At 39.1% G+C, this 25693-nt stretch overlaps 1 protein-coding gene across 1 annotated transcript; it reads left to right on the top strand.

Moving 5' to 3' along the window:
* Positions 1 to 25447, top strand: LOC139456150 (adhesive plaque matrix protein 2-like). Its single transcript, XM_071237696.1, has 5 exons — positions 1 to 300; positions 17933 to 18154; positions 19744 to 19848; positions 21131 to 21244; positions 24692 to 25447. The coding sequence occupies exons 1-5, from the start codon at positions 261 to 263 to the stop codon at positions 24916 to 24918; spliced, it is 708 nt and encodes a 235-aa protein (XP_071093797.1). The 5' UTR covers positions 1 to 260; the 3' UTR covers positions 24919 to 25447.
* The last annotated feature ends 246 nt before the right edge of the window (positions 25448 to 25693 follow it).

Genomic DNA, 25693 nt, shown 5'->3' on the forward strand with positions numbered 1-25693 from the left:
CGCATCGCCCGACACGAGCCGGAGGTTTCAATGTAGACTAAAACAGCCTTTGATACCCCTAGCCTTAACTGCGCGCCCACTATACACGTGTAGTTTGAACAGGTAGTGTTCTCGCTGTCGTCTGTCAGTCCACCCGTCGATGTTCTACACCCCTATATCAGTCTGCACATATCGTACCTATCTTACAAAGTGATATTTACCTGCAGCGTTCGGTTATACCCATACTTACCTGGCAGGTGTTCTCTTTGAAGATAGCCGACATGAAGGTTTTTGTGTTAAACGCTGTTCTTCTAATAACAGGTGAGTGTACAAATCTATATTCAGTCTTTTAGATATATTTACAATAGTTAGCATGATGATTTTCCTGCGGCACGTTTCTGGCTTCAAAAATATATGTTGATAAAAAAATATTTTGTACCAAACGTGTAATATCATATGAAATAGGAAAAAAATGTAATGCCTTTGAGAAAAGTTCAAAGATGTATTTCCAAAAAGTTTGTGATGGATACATATCGAACATTACAGATTCAGTGGTTCTCTCAAAATACCGCCTCGACTATTTTGAAACATGTTCCAAATGTGTATATTTTTCCAAGGTACGTGACATTTCTCAAAACAAATGGCATATACACTGACAATTGCTTTGATTTAATTCCCTGTACTAATGATTCAAATGGCTTCCATTTGTCAATTGCATTATCCATTGCTATTACCTACTAGTGGGACGATCGGGTAGCCTAGTGGTTAAAGCGTTCGCGCGTCGCGCCAAAGACACAGGTTCGATTCCCGACATGGTACAATGTCTGAAGTCCATTTCTGGTGTCTCCCCGTGATATTGTTGGAATATTGCTAAAAGCGGCGTAAAACCATACTCACTCACTCACCTTTTAGGGCTAACTACCCCTTGAAAACCCCTCACCCGTTTTGTTTTTGCCCATTGCACAAGACGAATCAGTGGTAATTTAAGTCCTGGTTTCCAGTTGTCCAATGCTGATCAGCGCTAATTAGCTGTTGGCTTCCCTTTTAAGTGTCCACCTTTTTTTATCTTATTACTTTCGTTATTCTTACATGTACATAATTATGATCTCTGCTTCATAGCATTCTTTCACTGATGCAGGAGTAAGCATATGCTCCAAAACATTGTGTTCCCCATAATCAAGAAGTTGACATCCATAGATTCTCTTCCTTAAATAAAGGGGCACGGGTGGCCCAGTCGTCTGAGGCGCCGCGATTCGCTGTGCAGACTTACGTCCCTTGGGCACGCCAGAAACCTATGGTTGTGGGTTCGAATCCCAGTTCACCTCGATTATGTTTCTAGGTTTGTCAGCACCATACCCGTGCTCGTGGGTTTCATCGAAGTGGTAAACGTCTGAGACCTGAATCACTTTGGGCTTTCCTCCCACACGGAGCTGCCACGCCGCGATATAACTGGCCTACTGTTAAAAGCAGCGTTAAACCCAACTCACTCACTCACTCCTTAAATGAAACAAGAACATGCAAAACATTGATAAAACTGACATTTCATTGGAGCAAATAGGGTAAACAACGCTACTGCCCTCTCATTTTGAATATAATCAACTCCAGACGTCACTCCAGGACACCGGCACAATCAATCCACAGTTTGTTACTCTCAGTCACATATCCGCCATCTTGACTTACAGCTGTCATCAATTTGTAGAAAGGTAACACTCTAAATAAATGAAGCAAATAAATGACAAAAGCCTTCCATACCTTAATCATAAGTAATCTCTGCTAAAAGGTGAGTGTATCCTGCCCCACTGGTGGCATCCGTCACAAACACATACAAAGGCAAGTCAATTGTTCACCTTAAAAACACGGGTTTATTTTTCCTCCACCTAAAACACTTTTGAAATTTCCACCAAGGCACCGATCGCTGCAACCATGATCAATCAACTTTTGACCATGAATCGTATGACGCTCTCCTCGTAGAAAGAGCATGCCCTGGTGTACCTCAAACGTTGTGAAATGGCGACACCAAAAGCTGAAGCTGCTGGAATATTACTCGACATAAAGGGGACGCTGACACTTGGAAAGTTGAAGAAGTCATAAAGCGTGGCATGTGGAGAGTTTTTTGTCAATCTGAATCTTTATGCATAGATCTAATTATGAAACAGATGAGCGTCGAACCAGGAACCTAAGGCAGTGTCACTGGTCTTTTCTATTTCTAGTTCACAAAGATAAATCTGCGGAAGTGAATTGTCTATTTGATCGTTATTGGACGATATACGATCATCGATACACCTGAAGCCTAACTTAAATAGCTTTGACTCAAATCACTTGTTTTGGTTTTGCCAATCCGATAAGACATTCTGACTCTGATCGGATCATGACGAAACAGATGAGCAAGAAGGGGGACACAGTTGCCTATGGGATGCCTACTTCCTGCCCAAAATGCCCCTATCCTAAACTTTAATGGGTAAAGATGTAATATTGCCTGTGTTAAATGCATCTTAAGACACCGTACTGTGTTCACTGTGTCACATCTATGCTGTACGAGGCACGCACCTTAAATGCAAACCGAGAAATTAGGTTTGCTTGTTTGTCGTTTAACGCTGCACTCAGTAATATTCCAGCAATGAGACGGCGATCGGAAATAATCGAGGCGACCAGACAATACAGTGATGCTCATGAGCATCGATCTACGCAAATGGAATACGATGACAAGAATCAACCAAATCAGCGAGGCTGACCACCCGATTCCGCTGGTCGCGTATAACGACAAGCATGGTTTGCTGAAGACCAGTTCTAACCTGGAAATTAGGGTTTGACACTGTAATAGGTGGACTGTGTATTAGACTAATTAATGCTGTAGTTGACTCAAACTGTCAGATGTTTCAGGTAATCTTCAAAGGCTAAATCAAATTTTGTCAAATATGTTTTGAATTTTGACGAGAGCATAGTTTTCACAATGCCATTAAACCTTTCCGAGAAAATATGCATATTCACCATCTGCCCATATACGACTATACGCCCATGTAGGATGATAATTTATTCATGTGTTTAGTGATGTTGTGAATACAAATTGTAACAGATTTCTCTTTGACGACAAGGCATAAAGTAACAAAAACATACCTTATAGTGATACTAATATGATGATGCGTCTCTCTGAAAATAGTATAAAGTTGTTACACTTGGATCAGTTATCCTGTCAATGACACGAAAAACATCGCTTGTAACTGAATAGTAGTTAAAGATGCAATGGCATCTTGTTAGCGTGAGCGTATACTCTGAAGACATTATGACAGAGGCGCCTGTTTCACGAACCGTGGTGTATTCAAATCCACAAGATTGAGGACACACAAAGTATCCTTACATCTAGACGTCTGTACACAAATCAAAATCCACACCTTTAATTATCTGACATTCTACCCGCCGTGTTGGCTCTTAAACAGGATGAACCTCCATAGTTAAGCATGTCATTGTGAGCAGCATCTCAACACACCAAACAGCACGTGTTGGAATACAAGCGTTAGGCTCTCTATTGTCCCGCGGCGCGTAAGTGGGTTTCTATTTGCCAGCGTCGAACCAGGGACCGTTAGTTACTCAAATGTCCGGGTCTGCCTAGTTAGTGGTAGTTGGTGTTTACGTAGCTACAATGGGGACCAGACAGGTGTAGATTAGCTAACTAGATCACGCCTGTGCGCAATGAGAAATGAGATTAAAGAACAGGGCCCATTGCACAAAGCGATCTTAGCGCTAAGACTGTTGTAAGCCTTTGCTAAAGTATGGGAGTTACTATCATCGTAGCGCTAAGATCGCTTTGTGCAAGTGGGCGCAGGACTTGACCTGGGCGATGGGCAACCGGGTCAATGGTGCTGCCATCCGTTCATTGGGTACCCACTGTCGAGAACACATCAATGTTGGTCATATGTTGGTAATGATAAATCTATGTAAACAATAAATTCTGAATTGTATTTTCACCATCGAACCCTTGGCGAACATATATTAGAAGAATCCAAATAATAGTTCCAAACATAAAGTGTCAGGGTAGAAACATATACAGGGTAGCTGAATTGTCAGGAATCAATTTGATCTTGAAAAACAGTATATGATATTTTAGTTGTTTTTTCTCACATTAGGCACAACATAGTGAAAGACGTCATGTCTGAGCTTATGCTGTGTTTCAGTCCAACTTCATAACTATCAAATACTGTTTAAAGAATGGTTGGTATGAAATATATTGATGTGATTCTGTAAGATTTATATATGGTTATATGATTAATATTGCTTCATCATATAAGGTTCATCTCGACATCCTTTGTTTGAAATTATAAGCATAGGGATAACTGTACGCATATTAATTAAAGCGATACATTCATTATTTTTCAGATCCAAATTGTACATATATAACTTTGATGATATGGACAATTATGAATCGTTTGTATGGTATACATTCTTTGTTTAGAAACAAAATCTGGCACAAATTTGCTTTTTTACAACGGAATATAGTGACCTCCATTTTGAAATCTCCATAAAACCTAAACTATTTTTACATGTTCAAAAATAGATATACGTGACCTTTACTTTATTATCGATTTTAAAGATGTAAAACAAAACACAGGTAACAAAATTCTAACATTCGGAGACAATATGCACAAAGCAAATTCTGAATTGTATTTTCACACTCGAAGCCCTGGCGAATGTATGTTTGAAGAATCCAAATAGTAGTCCCAAACATAAAGTGTCAGAGTAGAAACATATACAGCGTAGCTGAATTGTCAGGAATCAATTTGATATTGAAAAACAGTATATGATATTTTTAGTGTTTTGTTTTTACATTGGGCACAACATTGTGCAAGACACTAGTGACAAAAGCCTAATTTTCTGAGACAATATACAAAAAGCAATAATTATTCCTCACAAATTCTCGTGTTAAACAAGATTATGAAAATATGGGCGTTGCCATCTTTGTTTGGGTGGAGTACACGTGTACATGCAGCTTGCAGCACCCTGACTCAAGTAGGCACATGTAACGAACAAGCAAAGATTATTGTGCCTTCGTCAAATGTACTCAGCTTTAACCTCAGGGAACCTACGTACATGATATAACTTATAATCGTGTGAGGATGGGCCACGAAGACGTGCTGTCGAGTCTTCAGTGAAACCATCAAAGCATGGAGTAGGTGATCCTGGAGAGTATAGAGAGGTTATGTATAGAAGAGTTGCACAGATGCGTACCGAGGAGTGGAGAAAAGATGGGGTAGCTAACAACGTGTTCTTTGTGCGTGGGAAGGGTGACTGTTATTACAGAACAAACCTGATTGTGAAGACCTCTTCCCAACATATCAAATGGCTTTACTGATCAAGGAGAACACGTTGTGTTTGCTTTTACCGTTATTGCATCCACGGTCACATATGTGACCAAACATGAGATAAGGGACCTTATGTGTGACGAATCACATTTTTACTTCTCATCATATTTTAAAATAACAGTATCTTAGAAACACAAAAATACAATTCACAAGCTTCAATTCATATTTATTACAGAGATATATGACATCAAATATTTGGTCTCATTTTCCAACTTATAATTGATCATGTCATATTGCAGTGTTTAGATATAGCGTCTGATTCATCGAAAGTAGACATGTATGCTGAACGATTTTGAAATAATTTGTTTTATTACATTACGAACTAACGAGAGAGAAATATAATATTTCTTTTACAGTCCACACACATGACGGGTTTTACTGACCTAAGTTGACGTCAAACGTCTTTACGACGTCACAGTACAATTGTATCCTAGCAGCCATAAGGTCCCTTTTCTCCTTGAGGGTTACATATATCATTTATATAATATTGATGATAAAACTTTGATCTTTGAAACGCGTTACTTTCAATAGGGTAAAGTACAATATATATCGTTTAATATACTATAAATAGAATAACGTTTACAATATTTCAAAAGATAAGTATTTGTGTTAAACGATATATAGACATAAAAGGATAAACGTGTTTACTATTTAGATACACAAAAATAACTAAACACATATGAATATTGTATCATGCTGAGGTTATTATTAAATATGTATCTGTAATAAAATACATCTATACATCTTGGTTCAGATCGACATGGATTGAGAACATTACATGAGTATCCCCTTGTCTATGTAAATTGAAACAAATTATAATTGGGGTTGGGTGGTGGCAGTTGCACAAGGAATTAAATGTCAAACTATTCACTACCTTTTTTAAGGCATCATAGGCGCACTTTGGGACTAAATTTAACAAGAATATATTAAATTTATCTCATACATGGTAGTACATTTTGTACCCTACAGGCAAGACAAATGGGGAGAGTATTGACGCCTTCTTGCTCTGTAGATACTAATAATGACGTTAGCAAGAAACTGGTTATATATAAGAAGAAAACAGCTATCAGATAAATTAATTGGAAAGGATTAAATGAGCCTGCTTACCCTTTTACCCTGACACACGGTGTCATCACTGAGTTTCAGTGATATATTGACACTAAAAATGCAAGGCATCGTTGATGAATCTCTTCATCAAATGTGAAATTGGATGGAAACTTGTTATATAAAAAAAATCCAGCCATAACCTAAATTAACTGAAAATATTTAATGGGCATGCTTACCCTTTTCGCGAACACCTGGTGTCACTGATTGTCAGTGATGCATTCATATACTTTTGACCACTATTTTTCCTTTTACGCCCAGTGGAATCTGTTTCGGCGAATAATCGAGATTGATTGTCCTCTGACATTGGCGTCTTAATGAACTGTACACGTCTATATTGTCTCCTACATAGCAAGCATAGCTGACCTGTCTGTCTCTCTTTGTTCTCCACTCTTCTTTAAGTCACCTGTCCTTCACAGTTTGTTTAACTAAATTACATCAGGTACGTGAGGTGTTGTTGGTTCGTGCTTGTGTTCCTGATGTACAGGTGACAGGTCAGTAGCGTTGGTCAGCGGTGTAGCCATTCGTACAGGCGTTACTGACCCTCCTCTGAATCAAGATGCCAGAATGTTGTACAATCCTGTCTACTTGAAACAGAGTTTCTTTATTCTTAAAGTTATCAGTACAGGTAATGTATGAGCAACAAAGAAAACATGTTTCTTTTAGGTAATTATTTTGATATGCTATGAAACAGAATATCTTACATTATTGGTGTCTGTTATGTATTTGTTTTAATGAAAACTAAACCCAATGCTGAAATTAAATTCAAATATTCAAATGTAATAAGGAATAGTTAAATATAATAAATATTCAAACTGAGTATCATTTTTCAAATATGATTATGCAAACTATTTAAAAGGTATAACAGAATTTAAACTTTATGCTAGCCCGTTGTTATTTTTTACCTTATTAGGAAACACATATGGTACCATTTACACTTCAGAAATATTTAAGGAAATGAATCATAAAAGCGACAAAACCCTTTCTCCAGCCACAATAAATTTCTACTAAAAGCAGAGTCTATTGTAATATTCCGACTATATCGTGAGCATGTGTTTATGAATCACTATCAAATAGGTGTTTCCGAAAAGGTGATCGTATCCTGCCCCACCTGTGGCACCCGTCAATAAAACATACAAAGACAAACCAGTTGTTCACCTGAAAATACACGGAAACATGTGGTACAAGTTAAAAAAAGGAATTGCATCGGACATATTTCTTTTCACTGATACGTCAAATTTGGAAATATCCTCAACATGTCCACCATAAACCTTTTTGAAAGCTTTACTAAGACCTTGAATCTTGTAACCTTGGTCAAACAACTTTTGAGCAAGAGTCTTACGACGCTCTTGGGAATGGTCGTAGAAAGTGCATGCTTGATTGTACCTCAAGAACAAATAATTAATGTAAAAGTGCGTTACCTAATGGTATTACCAAGGTAAGTGTCTAAAAAGAATAACATGCTTTATATATATGTTGCATTCTCTAGTAAGGGAAATTAAAAGAAATACACAAAGCACATAGTTTTGCGGTTCAATGAAGGAAGGTTTTCATGTCGTAAACAAGAATCAGTTTTGGAATAGGTAAGTTTACAGAAAAATAAAACTTGAATATATTTCTTTCTCAGTATATGTTACAAATGTAAAGATTCTTCTGAATTATTTTCTTTTCACAAATGCACTATGAAACCATAAAATGATTTTAGCCCCATTGTAATGTTCTATGTCAAAGAACTTTTTACAAAATTAAAAGTAATATAAGTTTCCAAAAACAAAATACAATTATGTAATGCCATATATGAACACTATTCGTTGTTAACTTATACCAATACCTGTACACCTGTTAATTACAATTTATTTCCTGAGCTGATTTGGGAGCTTGAACATCATCATCATGAATACTTTCGTTACTGATGACTTAACAGTACAACTTGATGAAAGTGCAGTACACTACGGTTATAATGAACTCAAAGGGACCACTTATTTTAGTTCGTAATAACCGTAGTTCGTTATAAGCATATTTACAGCATATATACAACAAATGGCCGGGACTGAAAAATAAGTTCGTTATATCGGTCAGTTCGTTATAAGCGTGTTCGTTATAAACGTAGTTTACTGTAAGTTATCTTTTACTGTATAGCCATGTATTTTTTACATTTTTGAATATTTATAAAGTAAGAAAAAGTCGAAGAAGGTTGCTGATTGGATATCAATATAAGTAAAATGTTATTTTGAAAAATACATCCGGGTATCAGTTTCGATGACATTTATTTGTCATTACGCACAACAAGAAGTCTCTGATCTAAAAACACTGGAGTGATTAGAGTAAGTGAGTGAGTTGGGTTTAGCGCCGCTTTTAACAGTATTCAAGTTATATCGCGGCGTGTCAGCGTAATGTGGTAGGAAAGCCCGAAGTCATGCAGGTCTCAGACGTTTACCACTTCGGTGAAACCCATGAGCGAACCGGGATTCGAACCCACAATCATAGGTTTCTGGGGTGGCCAAAGGGACGCAACTCTGCACAGCGAATCGGGGCGCCTTAGAGGACTGGGCCATCCATGCCCCCGAAGTGATTAGAGCATCAAGAGGTCTTTCTTGGTAATTATATGCGGGTGGTTGTACATCACAGAACAAAACGCATCCTGGTGCAGTGTTGCTGAAGCAGGTTAAATCACCATGGTGACAGTGACACCCTGGTACATGATTGTTAACGACGCCCAGTCATCTGTGTGATGAAGTAACCCTACCCTCAACAAGTCGGATGGGGGGAGGGGGGGTTACAGATTAACACGTGGTGGTGGACAGTGAACAATGGATCACGCAGCCGCAAATAACTAGTTTCAGCACATAACTGTCACGAATGTCATGAGGTTGTTCGTCGAATACTTATTGTATAGCGTGAGTGTACGTATATGTGCATGTTTTGACAAATCAACACTGCTATAAAAACCAACTCTTGTCAAATTCCATGGTGTGGGAAGGGTCTTCTTCTGCTGTGGCATGCACACTTCATACACCCTTATACATTAATGAAGCACACATTTACCTGAGACATTTTACGTCATTTCATTTGGTAATCCAAATAATGTTATACTGTTTCCTGACCATATAGGAATATTCTATATCATAATAAAAATGACAGATTTTCATTTTTTTTTAATACGCCAAAATATATATGTACAGTAAACTACGGTTATAACGAACTCAAAGGGACCAGTAATGTTAGTTCGTCATAACCGTAGTTCGTATAAGCATATATACAGCATTTATACAACAAATGGCTGGGACTAAAGAATAAGTTCGTTATATCGATCAGTGCGTTATAAGCGTGTTCGTTATAAACGTATTTTACTGTAAATATAAATCATCGGAATAAATGGTGAAATCATATTTCTGGAAACTTAAAGCTGTTCGAATGTACTTTCCCTATGGACTTTTAATAGGGCTTTTTCGTGTCTCTCCGCCAAGTTTTAGCAGGTGTATGTGAAGTGGTCCTGTGGCGGTATAATCTCTGTGTCAACAGGCACTCTGAGACACGCATTCTACCAGTTCTCGTTTTATTTGGCACTAATTAGATAAAAACCTTTGACTCACGCTTAAAATAATACGCCGACTTTTGGACTAGTTCCCTGGTATACTGAGGAGACTAATATACGACTTGTATGTAATGAATACAGTGAGTATGATTCTGGCACTGAGGTGTTCTCTTTACACCTGTAATAAAGTTATGTACACTTCGCCCAAAAGAAAGCATACACTTGAAAATGGGATTTGACCCAGAAATTACAAACATTATCAAAACCTAGGAAACTGTAACCAGTCGCCAAAACACAGCAAACTTGAGGTCCAACAACACTATGTATCAAACACATCACCATCAAATAGCCATATCTTGTTTGTTTAATTTTTAGCCATCATTAAACAAGGATGCATACTTTTTTTGTCCGGAGCGGTCTGGTACCCTAGTGGTTAAAGCGTAAGCTCGTCACACCGAAGACCCGGGTTCGAATCCCGACATGGGTACAATGTGTGAAGCCATTTTTTGGTTTCCCCCGCCGTGATATTGATGGAATATTGCTAAAGCAGCGTAAAACCATAACTCACTCACTCACTCACTCACTCTTTTGTCTGGTAGTATACTAGGTTATCTTATTTTACCACATGCGGGACTTCCATGCATTTATATATGGTCATTGATCTAATCTACATAGACGAACATATGCTTTCGGTACCTGGTACAAGTACCAAAGTACCCTGTATGTTCCTGCAGATGGTCGCCAGTGTACCATGTGTTGTCTCTTATCACAATCGATGCTCATGATATCAATCACTGGATTGATTATAATAATGATTATAATCCAGACTCGATAATTTAAAGACGGCGCGATATTCCCGAAATATTGCTGAGTGAGGCGTTAAACAACAAACAAACAAACAAACCACGTGTTGCAAAGACGCAGAGGAAGCCGTGATGCACGTGTGGAGCCATGTCATCAAATAGTCGATTACGTCATCTGTAATTCAGCATGCTTATGGAAGAAAGAATGGTTTCGTTACAGAATTAATACAGGATAGGATTTTTTAAAATTGCTATTTTCCAGATGTATTTTTGAAGGTTTCCTTTCATGTTTCTACTGGCATTTTCTTGTTCTTCCTAACTTTAAAACCACCAACGACAGTTGAGTAAAGCTACGTATTAACGAAACTAGAGGATATTGCTTTTCTGGCCTGATTCACGATGAGAATAACAATGGGAGATTTTCATTAAGCATTTGGCGTACCTTTTCTTAAAGCATCAAAAGTTCAAATATACAGCGGATAATGCTGAGCATACGTTACATTACCTCTACATATTTAACCACTATATGTTACAGTCACTGTGTAAACTCACTCAATTTGTAAACTGACTGAAATTTTCATCTAGGCAATTCACAAAACGCCAAAATATTTCATTTATTTTACAGTTATTGTCCCATTATTTATATTATGATAACGAATTCCAAACATGTTTGTGCTTTTGTCATCACCAGTGACTGAAAAAGATAGGATTAAAAGAAAACGAAAGTCAGTTTACACATTTCTATTTCTTGGCTTCTATTCCGAGCATAATTTGTCTGATGTGATGTTTTTTTGGTAAAGCCCTTTTGAACTTCTTCATAACTCTCTGTCAAGCTGACGGGAAAATAACTGTAAATTGACTGACATATTTTGGCGTTTTGTAAATTACCTTAGTGAAAATTTCAGTCATTTTACACATTGATTATAACATAAACTCGGTATGGCTGTAATAACGATAAATACGGTATAAACCTATACTAGCTCACATGTGACCACAATTATAACAGCAAGACGCATGGCGAACCAAGGCTTACTGAAGCTCTCGGAGTTTGGAGGTACAGCGAGATGCCACGCATAGTGGCATTATACAGGTTAAAGCATGTTTGCACACATGTTGAGGCAGGTGCAGAAAAAACGCCAATGTTCAAAAAGGACAAAGCCCTTTTCAGCCGCCTGCTTAACGCGACTTTCTTTGAAAGTAGCCTCTCTTTCTGCTCCCTTGTATAGACATCTCACGGTGCATAGTAATCAACGTGTTTATATCGGAGCTGGTTCAAGGTTATTATTCGGAAACTTAGGTGTAAGAAAGTTCTGTGACAGAGGTATACACAGCTGCCGGTCCCAATCTCAGCTCTCATATAGTGTTTCAAATGTTCAGAGAAAGTGTCAAAGACTTGTGTCTGTACTGAATACAGTATGGTGTGTTCCGCGTGGTGCAATAACTGCTTAACGATTTGTATATCTATCCCGCTCACAACCTAGGCATGGTGTTATTGGGTCATGTATGGAAGGTTACTGTGGTTGATGGTGAATATGTCTCTCGAATTAGATCACCCGTGCGTGCGTGCGTGCGTGCGTGCGTGCGTGCGTGCGTGCGTGCGTGCGTATATATATAAAGTGACCCGTGAAGATCCGGCGACTAACGGGATGGGGTGGTCAGGCTCGCTGACTTGGTTGATGCATGTCATCGTATCCCAGTTGCGCTGATCGACGCTCATGATATCAATCACTGGATTGTCCGATCCAGACTCGATTATTTACGGCTCGCCGTGGTATAGCTGGAGCATTGCTGACTTTGGCGTTACCAAACATGAGCAGTGAAAGAGTCCGAGAGAGATCTCCGTCATATAGCTGGAATATTGCTGATTGCGGCCTTAAACAAACAATCAAACAAACAAACAAACAAACATATATATATATATATATATATATATATATGTGTGTGTGTGTGTGTGTGTGTGTGTGTGTGTGTGTGTGTGTGTGTGAATAATACATGATAATTGATATATCTTTTAAAGTATTAATAGCTTACTGTCTTTCTTTATAACTTAAGCCTTACGTCGTGCGCAAAGAAGCAGGACAGGAGTCGGTTTAAGGGCAGTCAAATAACTAATGGTGTGGACAAGCTAGAATATAAAACGCCAAAGCCAGAGAATAACCAACAGATTCCTTTAGGTGTAAAAGGCAATATACCGATGAAAACAACACGAATGGATCACTGAAAATAAATCAGTGACGACACCAGGTGCTTACCATTAGATAAACGAATTCGCGGTTTCCGAATTTCAATACGAGTTCGTCACTTTGAAAATATAAATAAATGTGTAAAGAAAATTTAAACAGGACACGATTTAAATTGGTAGCTACAGAAAACTATTGTTAACATCGTAATACAATTTGGTGCGATTATGTTTCAGGTTTAGTTGAAACTAAATACACCGTAGGTGGACATGCATGTACGTCAGTCTGATTTGACGTTTATCATTCGCTACAATGCATTAGCGCAACTATGTGTGCGTATGGCGGTGCGAACTCTGGTCAATCTCCCGACCTCTCATCCTACTCTGGGAGTCCCTCTACTGACAAATCTGACGTGCGAAATTTCTCACTTACTTTGACCTTTCTGAATGCGCAGTGAAGCCCTCACAACAACACCGTACAGACCGCCATCTGCAGCAGCGTTGAAACCACAAGTTACGTCGCGGGTCACACACACTGATAACCCACATGCAAATAAGTGCAAGGACGCTGTCGAGGCATGTACGTTTGCAGGGGCATTTCAGAGAGACCATGATACACGGTCTGTGTCAAGAGCTCTTGACGATGTCATGGGTGCATTGGAGGGAACTTACGTACAGTCCGTTTGACTCCAAATGAGAACGATAAATTGCAAAATAACTCGAAATCCAGAAAAGTGTATGAAACATCAATAATAGTGGCAGTCGGTTCGGGCACCAGCAGTTCCGACGACGAGATCTATGGCATGAGCGTGTCAGATTGCGACTGAAATTATCAGGGCACGGCCCCTCTAACGCTCTGTCGTTTCCCCTACCACAGACCGTGCAGTGCATGCGTGCTTGCGCTGTGCCTTCCACGGTTTGTCCCCCCTACGTGTCATGTACACATTTCTATACAAAATTACATGCTGGTTTCTTAAAGAACATCATCCGTCATGGGTCTTTAAACAAACAAAATTCAGATTTTGTTGGGTACAGGGTATTCATGGTCAAGTACCGTATTGATGTTTCATACACTTTTCTGGATTTCGAGTTATTTTGCAATTCATCGTTCTCATTTGGAGTAAAACGGACAGTAGTGTCTCTGTGTAATCATATTAGATTGTCATACATGATAACATTACCCGGCCTAAAGTTGTGGCAATTGCCGTGTTTCTTGTCGCCATGTATCTTAACTCATTTCTGAAACGACAAAATGAAAAACGTCAGTAGGTCAAGGGACGTTCCTCTTTGACGTGACATTCACCAAAAATTATTTTACTTCTTTTCTTCTAAATTTGAAAACACGTGTATTTTTATGCTATTTATATGCCAAGCGACCCAATGGCTTTTACAATTGGTAGTAATAAAAAGAGATATAAGTGGTGTTGCAAGTGAGTGAGTGAGTGAGTGAGTGAGTGAGTGAGTGAGCGGGGTTTGATAAGTTAATTCATGGTGTGTCAGCTTAATGGAGGAAGTCATCAGCAACATAGGCCAATGGCCGATGTATTGCTTCAGTCGTATGTGGAATGCTACTAATAATGATAAGAGACAGAAAGAAAAAGAAAGTAGGACAAGACAAATAATTTCATAAAAGAAAATAAATTCTTCAAATCAAATGAAAAACAGTTTTACAAGCATAAAAATGCAACCAATGGCAGTAATCAGAAAAGACCCTCCATGGATTCCAGTTGTGGTCTATACCCAGCAACTGTAACCTCGAGGAACCATGGGTAGAGGAATATAATGATATTGTACAAGACAAATTATGGTCACAGTTTTCTGTTTCATTAACCTGATTTTCTGAAAAAAAGTAATGAAAAAAGTCCAAATCTAATACGGTGAGCGAGTGAGTGAGTTGGGTTTTAACGCCGCGTTTAACATAATTCCAGTTATATCACGGCATGTCAGCTTAATGTGGGAGGAACGCCCGAAGTGATGCAGGTCTCAGACGTTTACCACTTCGGTGAAACCCACGAGCACGGGTATGGTGCTAACAAAGTGGGCCTGGTGGTATTCCAAACCGGTATTGGAGACTGTTCCCATGTGTCCAAACACCATTACGTCACTGTTTAAATTCTCTTGTTGATACAGGGGATGTTCCGCCTTGGTTGTGCAAAGGTCGAACAATACTTCTCCAAGAGAAAGGCGATTTGACTGATCCCCAAAACTTCTGCCCTATTAATTGTTTGAATACACAGCGTAAAGTATTTACATGATGTCTAACAGATCTTGTGTCATGATACTGCGCTTCCAATGACATTATTTACTTGGAGCAGAGAGGAGCCAGAAAGGGATGTTGGGGTTGTAAGGATCAATTGCTGGTTCAAAATAATATCCTTGAAGAGGCTAAAACACCGTTACCACCGTAACCTCTCAATGTGTTGGATAGACTACAGAAAAGCTTATGATTCTGTACCTCACGAATGGATTTTGAAGTCACTGAAATGTATTGACCTCCCCGAGCGAATACATGTTTTACTCAAGCCTTTAATGAATTCTGGTCAACTCAACTTGAGATGTATTCGCAGGAGCAGGTGGTGACTTCGGAACCCATTTCTATTAGAAGTGGAATTTTTCAGGGCGATTCTTTTAGTCCTTTGCTTTTCTGTTTGTCATTAAATCCTTGAAGCATTTGCTTAGCAAAGAGGAAGGTTATTTCCCTGGACCTCCTGAACCCAGATCACCCCTTACTCACCTCCTTGATATGGATGACCTTGAACTTATTGCCAATGGAGGATCCACACGAAGAAAACAGATTCTCCTTGTCGAGTCCTTATCTTATAACATCGGTATGTCCTTTGGACTCGACAAATGCAACATTCTGCATCTGAAACGTGGCAAGGTAGAAGATACAGGATCAGTCGGTTTACTTGGGGGAGGAATTATTGACCATCTCGTTGAAGGTCAGGCCTATACATACTTGGGAATGCAGGTTAGGTACCTTGTACCTTGTACAAAAGTACAAATGTATGTTTAAGAAAGTCTGGAGTTCAGAGCTGAACGATCGCAATTAAGTTAAAGCCACAAATACCTATGCAGTACCAGGTTTTTCATATTCTTTTGGTGTTGTTGATTGGACGAAACAAGAAATTCAGGGTATTGACTCCCTCACACGAAGAATCATGGCAGACAATAGATCCCACCACCCTCGCTCTTCCCTCAATCGCTTATATATACCAATCATAATGGGAGGGCATGATTTGATTAGTGTTGGGGCCCTTCATGATAGAAGTGTTTTGTGCACTTTTGCACACATTTATTTGTCTGATGATTCTATTGTGAAGCATGTCAAGACTCATGATGAAAACAAGGTTGTTCCACAGTTTACGTGAACGGGCTTAGGATGTGGGACATTATCTCAATGTCGGTGTTGATTTTGTTGATGTTTCTGTACTGCTGGATGGTACAGAAATGAGTGTCAACCAATGAGTGTGTGAACGACACTGCATCGAGTGTATGTGTTGTTTGTTGAGAGGATAAGCAACCCTGCAGTGTCCTACGCTTGGATGAAGTCGGGTCGCCTGAAAAGTGAAACAGAAGGCTTTCTGTTTGCTGCTCAGGACCAGTCACTTCCCACTCGAAACCGTCAATGTGTGTTTTTGCATCAAAATGTAAACATGCGATGTAGATTATGTAATGAATTTAATGATTCTGTCCAACACATTGTCAGTGGATGCCTAGCTTTGGCACACACACAGTATCCTAAGCGACATGATGGAGTGGCTAGATCATTTTATTACCGTCTTCGCAATGCTTGACGCAGGTTTTGACGCAGAGGTCCATCCATGGTACGACCCAGAATATGTAGAGGGCGTCACTGAAAATGATAAATGCAAAAATGTTTGTAATATGCCCGCATACAGCCTCAGACCTATCCAGGCCAACAAACCTGATCTTGTCCTTTTTGATAAATCCAATGAAATCATTTATATTATTGAATCTTCTGTCCCTTTTGACAACAATGTCATTGACAAGATTTAAGAAAAACATGGCAAAATGCAGACCTCGCTTTCAAAATATCACGCCTGCATCCCATGTACCAAGTTGTCCGACTCCCCATTGTACTTGGTGCCTTAGATTTGGTACCTCCCAATCTGTTGACTGACATCGGGAGAGTACCCGGGTTTACTGCTAGGAATACAGCCCTTCTGACAATCTGGGTAATGCAGAAGGCTGCAGTGTTGGGGAGTCTTCACATTCTCCAAAAAGCTCTGGGTTGGTTTGACTAGGCAGCGCTTCCTGGGAGAAGTCCCATTCGCTGTCTGGGCTGCGTGTAGAGGGGGCAAAGGCCCCGATCTGATGATGAGCCTAACAAGCCTGACTGTGCCAGGATCACCCAAACCCCCTTTGCTGCATTTTTTATTTAAATCTGTAATCTGTATTATTATTAATAATAATAATAATAATAATAACACTACACACACACACACATATATATATATATATATATATATATATATATATATATATATATATATATATATATATATATATATAAAATAAAATAATAAAGTCCACGTTAGTCCATCATCTTCTTTATATCACTTTCAGACATAGTACTTTCGCTGTCTCATGACAGCTCTTCAGTGTAACTGATATATTACATGTACACCGAGTGAACATTTACCTCATTTTTGTATATATATATATATATATATATATATATATATATATATATATATATATATATATATGTGTGTGTGTGTGTGTGTGTTGTTGTTGTTGTTATTATTATTATTATTATCATTTAAATAAATAAATACAAAAGTCCAAAAAATAGCTGTATGATTTACTCAACCAGTTATACCGTTACGCTGTTTGACGTCAAAGTATATATATATATATATACATATCTCTGAAAATCAATGCTTACAAATTGTCTTGCTCTACCGGTCAAGACATTACTTAACGCACAATCATGCCATGTCCTTGTTTCCAGTTTTGGTTCTTGTCGAGAGGACGTCCGGGTTATGCAGTAGCCTCGGGAAGGTGTGCAGGAACGGAAAGTTCCGACGAGACCCGGACAACTGCAACCAGTTCTGTCAGTGTGCCCACGAACGCTGGTACCAGAAGCGATGTCCACGTGGACTGTTCTTTGACGAGGCCCACAATGTCTGCAACTGGCCGGACCAGTCCCCTATGTGTGACCCCCCCCAAGGATGTAAGTGCAGCTGGAATCACGACCCTGTCTCATATTGATATTGTTATTTTTCGTTGTCTAATTTGTTTTGATGGTCACTGCCATCATTTATTTCCCGTGTGTTGGAGAGCTTGAAGATCCGGGGTAGAATAGGTCTTCAGCAACCCATGCTTGCCGTAAAAGGCGACTATGTTTGTCGTAAGAGGCGACTAACGGGATCGGGTGGTCAGGCTCGGTGACTTGGTTTGAAGCATTGCATCGATCCTTATTGCGTGGATCGATGCTCATGATGTCAGTCACTTGTCCAGACTAAATTATTTACAGACCGCCATCATATAGCTGGAATATTGCTGAGTGAGGCGTAAAACAACAAACAAACAAACAAACCAATCCTGAGGGTTGGAAATATCTCACAGAGTAGAAAACTAGAGATGACATACATTTTTACATATATCTAACTTGCATACATTATCATAGTCAAACATGTAGAGATAACACAATGATTATTTGATGTAAAATTCGCATTATCACGGATGACAATTGGAGATAACGTAATGTAAGCTATATCAAATTACCTACTTACATTAATATGTTTTGTACATAGTCTATTGTGAACTCGAGTAAACACAATCCTAATTAAAGCAACGTTTGGAGATTATGCGAGAGCTTCTAGCTAGTGGTGATGTCGCACTCGGAATATAGTAAATCACGGAAGCGATGTATCTATGTAGGGAGTGGGCCGCCTCCGTGGTCTATTGGTAGAGCGTCCACCCGGCCGCGTCATACCAAAAGACGTTAAAAGGTAGTACTTGTTGTTACCCTGTCTGGCGCTCGGCATTAAGGGGCTAAAACAAGGACTGGTTGGCTCAGTATACTGTGTATGAGTGGGGTATTCATGTTAAACTGCGGCATGGTAGCTCAGTGAGCTAGCACAAAAGATAGGTATCAGTCCGGACCAGTACACACACACACACACACACACACACACACACACACACGTACATGCACGTCGCGATATAAGTGCGATAACGCGACGTTAAGACCCATTTCATCTCACCTCACCTATGTACACAGTGACTTGAAATACTTGTCCCCGTGGTAGGGTATGTAATACGACGTTGTTCAAAGTATTTACTCTAGTACTGTACATCTTATTTTATGGCTAATCTTGTCACCAATGACTAAAGGGATGATGTAAATCCTACTGGGTAACCATGCAGGTAGCAAAGGTACTTAAAGCCTCCATGGTCCCTGGTATGGTAACCTAACTTCAGTTGTTGGTGATCAATAGCCTGTTTTTATAACGTGTTGTCTGTCACAATCTGATATCTTTACTGTTCTAAAACTAGTTTTAAAATGATAATCTGTTACATATTGCTGGTCGTTGTGTTGTCCTTCGACGACACTTTTTCATATATAATATAAATGCATAACTTGTTCAAGTCACGAAATGACTGAAATATTGCCGATGTGACTTTAAATTTGAACTGACTCACTCACTTAAAATACTTAATTCTTGATTCAAATTATCTTATATTTGACAAGTACATTCCTTTTAATATTGATTCAGTTTGAACTGTTTTGAAAAGTTAATATTCCTGTCTGTTCAGTGTGTGACCCAAATCCGTGTCAGAATGGCGGCACGTGCGTAAGTAACCGGATGGGCTACTCCTGCCTGTGTAGAGACGCCTACGGCGGCAACGACTGTGCTCTCAGTGAGTGTTCATCTTCCAAATGTATTCTCCTTATTGTCTTATCGATCAAATCAATGCATGTTCGTGAACCATATGCATGAGAGAATGCATGCTATAGACGCAATGATGCAAGATTGAGCATGACACAATATGTGTATCACGACGTTTGAAAGAACACGTGCATGTCAAACTGAAATGTATGTTAGAAAAGATTTAGTGATTATATATTTAAAGTCACGTTTCTCGCGTATAAATGAGAAAGAACAGTATTAGTGCCATGACAGAACCTCTATCAAATACAATTTTTAATATGGTATCATTTCTATATTTTTATTTTCTTTGTCTTTCGATAACTTTGTTTGTTGTTTGTTTAAAGCCGCACTCAGCATTTTTGATAACTGAATTGTTAACAATATAAACTGCCGGAAAAATGAAGAAAACACCACTTTGTAAGGTGGATAAAAATGAAACAAAAAAGAAATGGTTATTTTGTGGTGATTATAGTTGATACGGGTATCAAATATGTGTTTTGTGTCAAAGTTTGCAGTGTTTCTGCTATTTTGTTCAACCAATTTGATGGTCAAATCAAATTTTCAAGTGTATAATTTCTCTGACTAGCCGTTTACGACTTGTATGTAATTGTACATAAAAATAATGACAACATTTATCAGTAATGCATACTTTTTATTTACATTTGCAGGGATATGAATTTACATCATTTTCATTTATACCTGATACTGTACCCAGTCACCCTTTGCATCAGCTTATCACGAATCATCGCTACTTCACCTCCATAGCGTCGCCCTGGTCAATAATGTATTCTTTCAATAACAGATGTTATTTCCCTCTAAACACACTACAGTGAAACCCTGTGATTCCGGAAACCCGTGAATCAGGATATCCTGTTAGTATTGTAGACATATTCTTGTGGACAAACAGACTACAAAAACCCATGAAACATCAGTCCTTAACTTTATGAATCCGGACATTTCACTACAAATGGTCTTGTCCGGATTGACAGGGTTTCGCTGTGTAAGGCATGTTTTATTCTTTGTTTTATGTTAAACCAGCATGGTATTCTGCATGTTTCTTTAATCTTGTATGTCATTTATGTTGCATTCGCAGGAAATTATCTTTGGAACATTTTTGACGATAATTATTTTAATTAGCTATTTTCCGTTTGTATTTATTTTTCGTTTTCATGTGTCTTCTTCCTGGGATAGTTACAATATGTATATATTCATCATTTGAATAACGGTATGAAATGTCGTGTTGAGCATGACCTACCCCCGTGTGTATACAGAACTAGACGCCTGTCAGTACAGCCCATGCCAAAATGGCGGGAGATGCCGCGTGTCCTCAGCCAACAGTGTCTACTGTGATTGCCCTAGCAGCTACACGGGTGTCTACTGCCAAGGTCACGTGAGATGACCCTATGTCAAGGGCACAGTTAGAGCTTCCGGTCATGGTTTTAGATGATTACACACAGTAGCGTCATCCTTACAATCACCCCCTTCAGTAGTTGTAGATAGAATCTCTGTTAGCGGATATAGTATGTTGAATTCCCTATGTTGCTGGTACCTCCCGCTTCTCCCATAACCAAGTAGAATTCCCGTTATAACACCGTTGCACCAGACTGGTTCTTGACTCTCTTCACGTTTGCGATATGTACGCAACTAATGCATATCATGTGAGACGGGATCCAGGTGAGTTGTTGCTAACATAGTTTAGTTTGTAATCCTAACCAAATTGCTGCTTATGAAAGTGCGCGTGTAATTGTTCTCTCTGCGTGTGTTAAAACACACGGTTAATCGAGTTCTCATATACAAGAAATGGTCGATTCCATGTCACGTTAAACTTCAAATTGGAAGCTTGCATAGTCAGTTGTAAAGGTTTCCATAAGAAATGTATGCATAGAATCGTTAGTCCAGCCAATAATATAACTACATAATTCCAGCCTAGTTCGGCGAGTGTGGAAACAGGACTTTTACAGTCAGTTAACTCCCTTGCCTCGGGAAGATGTCTTTCACTTTAAGTAGCGTTGTGCATTCATATACTGTTTAAAAGAAGTTAAAGAACACGCAATTCTTTCACATCTCAATTGTTTAACTATCACGACTTTTCATCATTAAGCGTGAGTGAGAAAGTATGGGTTTTTCGCGGCTTTTAGCAATATTCCAGCAATATCACGGCGGGGGACTCCAAAAATGGGCTTCACATATTGTACCCATGTCGGGAATCGAACTCGGGTCTTTGGCGTGACGAGCGAACGCTTTAACAACTAGGCTACCTGACCGCCCCTCGTCATTAAAAAAGCCGTGTAAAACGATAGTTTTAAAGGTGCGGGCGTAGGGGCATGTTTGAATGATCTATGCGTGATGGAGCAGATGACGTAGAAGGCAAAACAGAATAGAACAAACTGGATAGAGCAGGAGGAAGGCACGAGTTTGCCTGATGCCGTATAAGGTCCTCATACACGAACAGCCGCAGCATAACATAAGATCTTTCTAATAACGAGGAAATGGCACCATCATAAAAATACCTGCTGTACACTGCGTCAACATAGTAGCCCATACCATCAAAATTTTGTCAATGTATGCTTCTCAACGTTTGCTAGGATCTTCAGTCCAAACCATTTTCGAAGAAGTAACGATCCTGACAACTTCACCAAAGGATGAATCTGTTTTAAGGCGCCTGATTCACCTTAACTAGCCAGTAATCATCAGTCCCCCGGGAGCACGTCATTTCATTTCAGATTGCGGTGTTTACGGATGAAACTGGCAAGGAACTTTTCAGAAGTAACGAGAAAGGCCAAATGATTTGTCCGTTGGCTGTAGATTAATCCTCATCTCCTCAGTGTTATGGCTTCAGTCATGCCAAGATCTCTGTAACGCACAAAACACAGGGTTTTATTCAGCATGCAATATCACACCCGTGAAGTTTCGGGGTAGAAGAGGTCTTCAGCAGCCCATGCTTGCCGTAATAGGCGACTATGCTTGTCGTAAAAGGCGACTAACGGGATCGGGTGGTCCGGTTCGCTCACTTGGTTGATGCATGTCATCGATCTCAATTGCGTGAATCGATGCTAATGATGTCAATCACTGAATTGTCAGGTCTATTATTTTACAAACCGCTGTCATATAGTGGGAATATTGCTGAGTGCGGCGTTAAACAACAAACTATAGAAGGCATTCTCAATTTTAATACAATTCAATTGTCAGTTCAGCTATTGTTTTGACGTGTTCCCTTAGTGCTGATTTCTAAGCATTTGGTGAGAAGCATAGATACGACTGAACATAATCTATAATCGATCATCTATCTCCTAGCTATACTGCTCAAAAGAAGTTACAGAACACCCGCATCTTTCAAATTACTAAAGTTAATCTGTCATGGCCATGACAAATTAACTATAGTAATATGAAAGAAATTCTTTTGAGTAGTATACTTGTTCCCCTGCCACCATATATTATATATACTGCTCAATAAATGTTAGGTATAGTGAGCTATTTCATGCGGTTATATAACTGAATTATAACAACTTATTAAATTATGTGCTTATGTTTATTTGGCTATTATGGGGCTTAATAAGCTTCCTTGTTCCTTGACACTATCGAATACTGCTCGCATGACAACATATTCAAGCAATTAGTCACATTCAAACCTTATCTGGACACTCAACATATTCCTATCGCAATTTGAGTTGTATATTAGTGGGGGCACGGGTGGCCCAGTCGTCTAAGGCGCCGCGATTCGCTGTGCAGAGTTGCGTCCCTTGGGCACGCCAGAAACCTTTGATCGTGGGTTCGAATCCCGGTTCGCCCCGATTATGTTTCTAGGTTTGTCAGCACCATACCCGTGCTCGTGGGTTTCACCGAAGTGGTAAACGTCTGAGACCTGCATCACTTCGGGCTTTCCTCCCACATTAAGCTGACACGCCGTGATATAACTGGAATGCTGTAAAGAGGCGTTAAACCCAACTCACTCACTCACTGTATATTAGTGAGACAATGTTGTAATTTTGGTTAACATGCATTAACATATGTGACTAGTCGCACGCCATGTGGAGGTAAGTTCCAATATTATAATTAGACGGCAATAGATATAATTGAATTGTATTAATTATCTGTTTATATGTAAATAACACTGTTTATAAGTGTGTATATCACAAATATGCTTATGCGGGTAAATTATTAATGTTGCCATAACTTACACAAACTTCACGTAATATGATATTGATCAATCGGAGGTTCATCTGCCAAGCATCTGTACCCAGTGTTGGTTTGTTTAACGCCAGCAATATTCCAGCTATGTGACGGGGGTCTGTAAATGATCGAGTCTGGACCATACAATCTGCCGTTCTGCACAAAACAAGGACTGGCCGCATCGGAGTCAGTATACCGTGTCTGAGTGGGGTATTCACTGCGGCATGATATCTCACTGGGCTAGCACTATAAAACCGGCATCAGTCCGGAATAGTACCCGAAATCGCATTTCAATCCCTCTTCTTGTCTGTGTACAGTTGAACAGTGATCAGTAAATTTAGTCACTCTTTGTAATTCGGGGAATTAACAGACCAGCGCCCCGTTCCACAAAGCGATCTTAGCGCTACGATTGTCATAAGTCAGTGTTAAAGAATGGGAGTTACGATCGACTTAGCGCTAAGATCGCTTTGTGGAACGGTGCCCAGAAGAGTATGTGCAAAAACAAACGCTTAATCAGCTTACATCTTTCACAGCATTAAAGCAAGTCTGTAGCATAGGGCTATACATGATGACTTACTGTGCTGGTGATTTTACGATCGCTTCCAGCAGAGCGGATTTCGCACTCAAAATAAGACGTAAACAATCTCGGTTTTCTCTTACAGATACGACATGCCCACGTTATGCATGCCCAAACAACGTGACGACATTCAACTATCCTGACTGGCAAGACGCCACGTGCAAGTCGTTCTTCAGCTGCGAGTTAGGCTCCTTGCGAAGTCGCCAGTGCCCCGGGAACCGCCTATTCAGCTTCATGCTCCTGCAGTGCGTGCAACCTGCCCAGTTAGAATACCCATGCACGCTCAACCTCGTCGACTCGCAACTAGCATGAAGACTGTCATGATTTCAAGACGGAACCCAGTCAGCTAAAAAGCAAATAATTCTTTCATTTGACATTTCGTATATTATGATTTACCAGACGACTTTACAAACTAAAGTTACGTTTATATTAGATATGAAGATTTCATCAACCTTTTTATTCGTCTATGAAGCATTATCTTTAAAATGACTGGGTTATTTTACTTGTGCAAACTTAACAATTGAATACACGTTCTCAAATATTATCTGTTTAACTAGACTTTAAATATGATACATTCTTTATTGTGATCAAAATTTATCAAAGCATTGGAGAATATCAGTAGAATATCAGTACCATAACTATTAAAACGTTTGATGCATATTTTGTGTGGTCATATTCTCTGTTGCTCTGCCACAAATTCACAAAATCAAATAATATTCGCGAATAAGTTTATAAAGGCTGCAGATATGAAATCCTCTCTGAAACCACTGGGAAACCATTGAAACATTGTTTCTTACGGTGGCCCATAAGGGACATGGAGTCTGTTTTTCAATATTTTGATATTGCTCTTACTTTTGCAAATTAACACGATTTTTTCATACAAATATGTGATGAATCATGTATAAAGTAGATATTGAAAAGTGAAGCGAAAATGTCAAAAACTAAAATGAAAATGTAAAAAACAAAAAACAAAAGGTAAAAAATTAAGATTAAAATGTCAAAAAACTAAATAGTTTTCCCCGCGGCGGAAATTCTCTTCTGTATTTTCATTTTAGTTTTTGATATTTTCGCTTTTGTTTTTGACATT

The sequence above is a fragment of the Haliotis cracherodii genome, unplaced genomic scaffold (genome assembly GCF_022045235.1).
Source record: "Haliotis cracherodii isolate W230 unplaced genomic scaffold, xgHalCrac1.p SCAF_11, whole genome shotgun sequence".
Classification (NCBI taxonomy): domain Eukaryota; kingdom Metazoa; phylum Mollusca; class Gastropoda; order Lepetellida; family Haliotidae; genus Haliotis; species Haliotis cracherodii.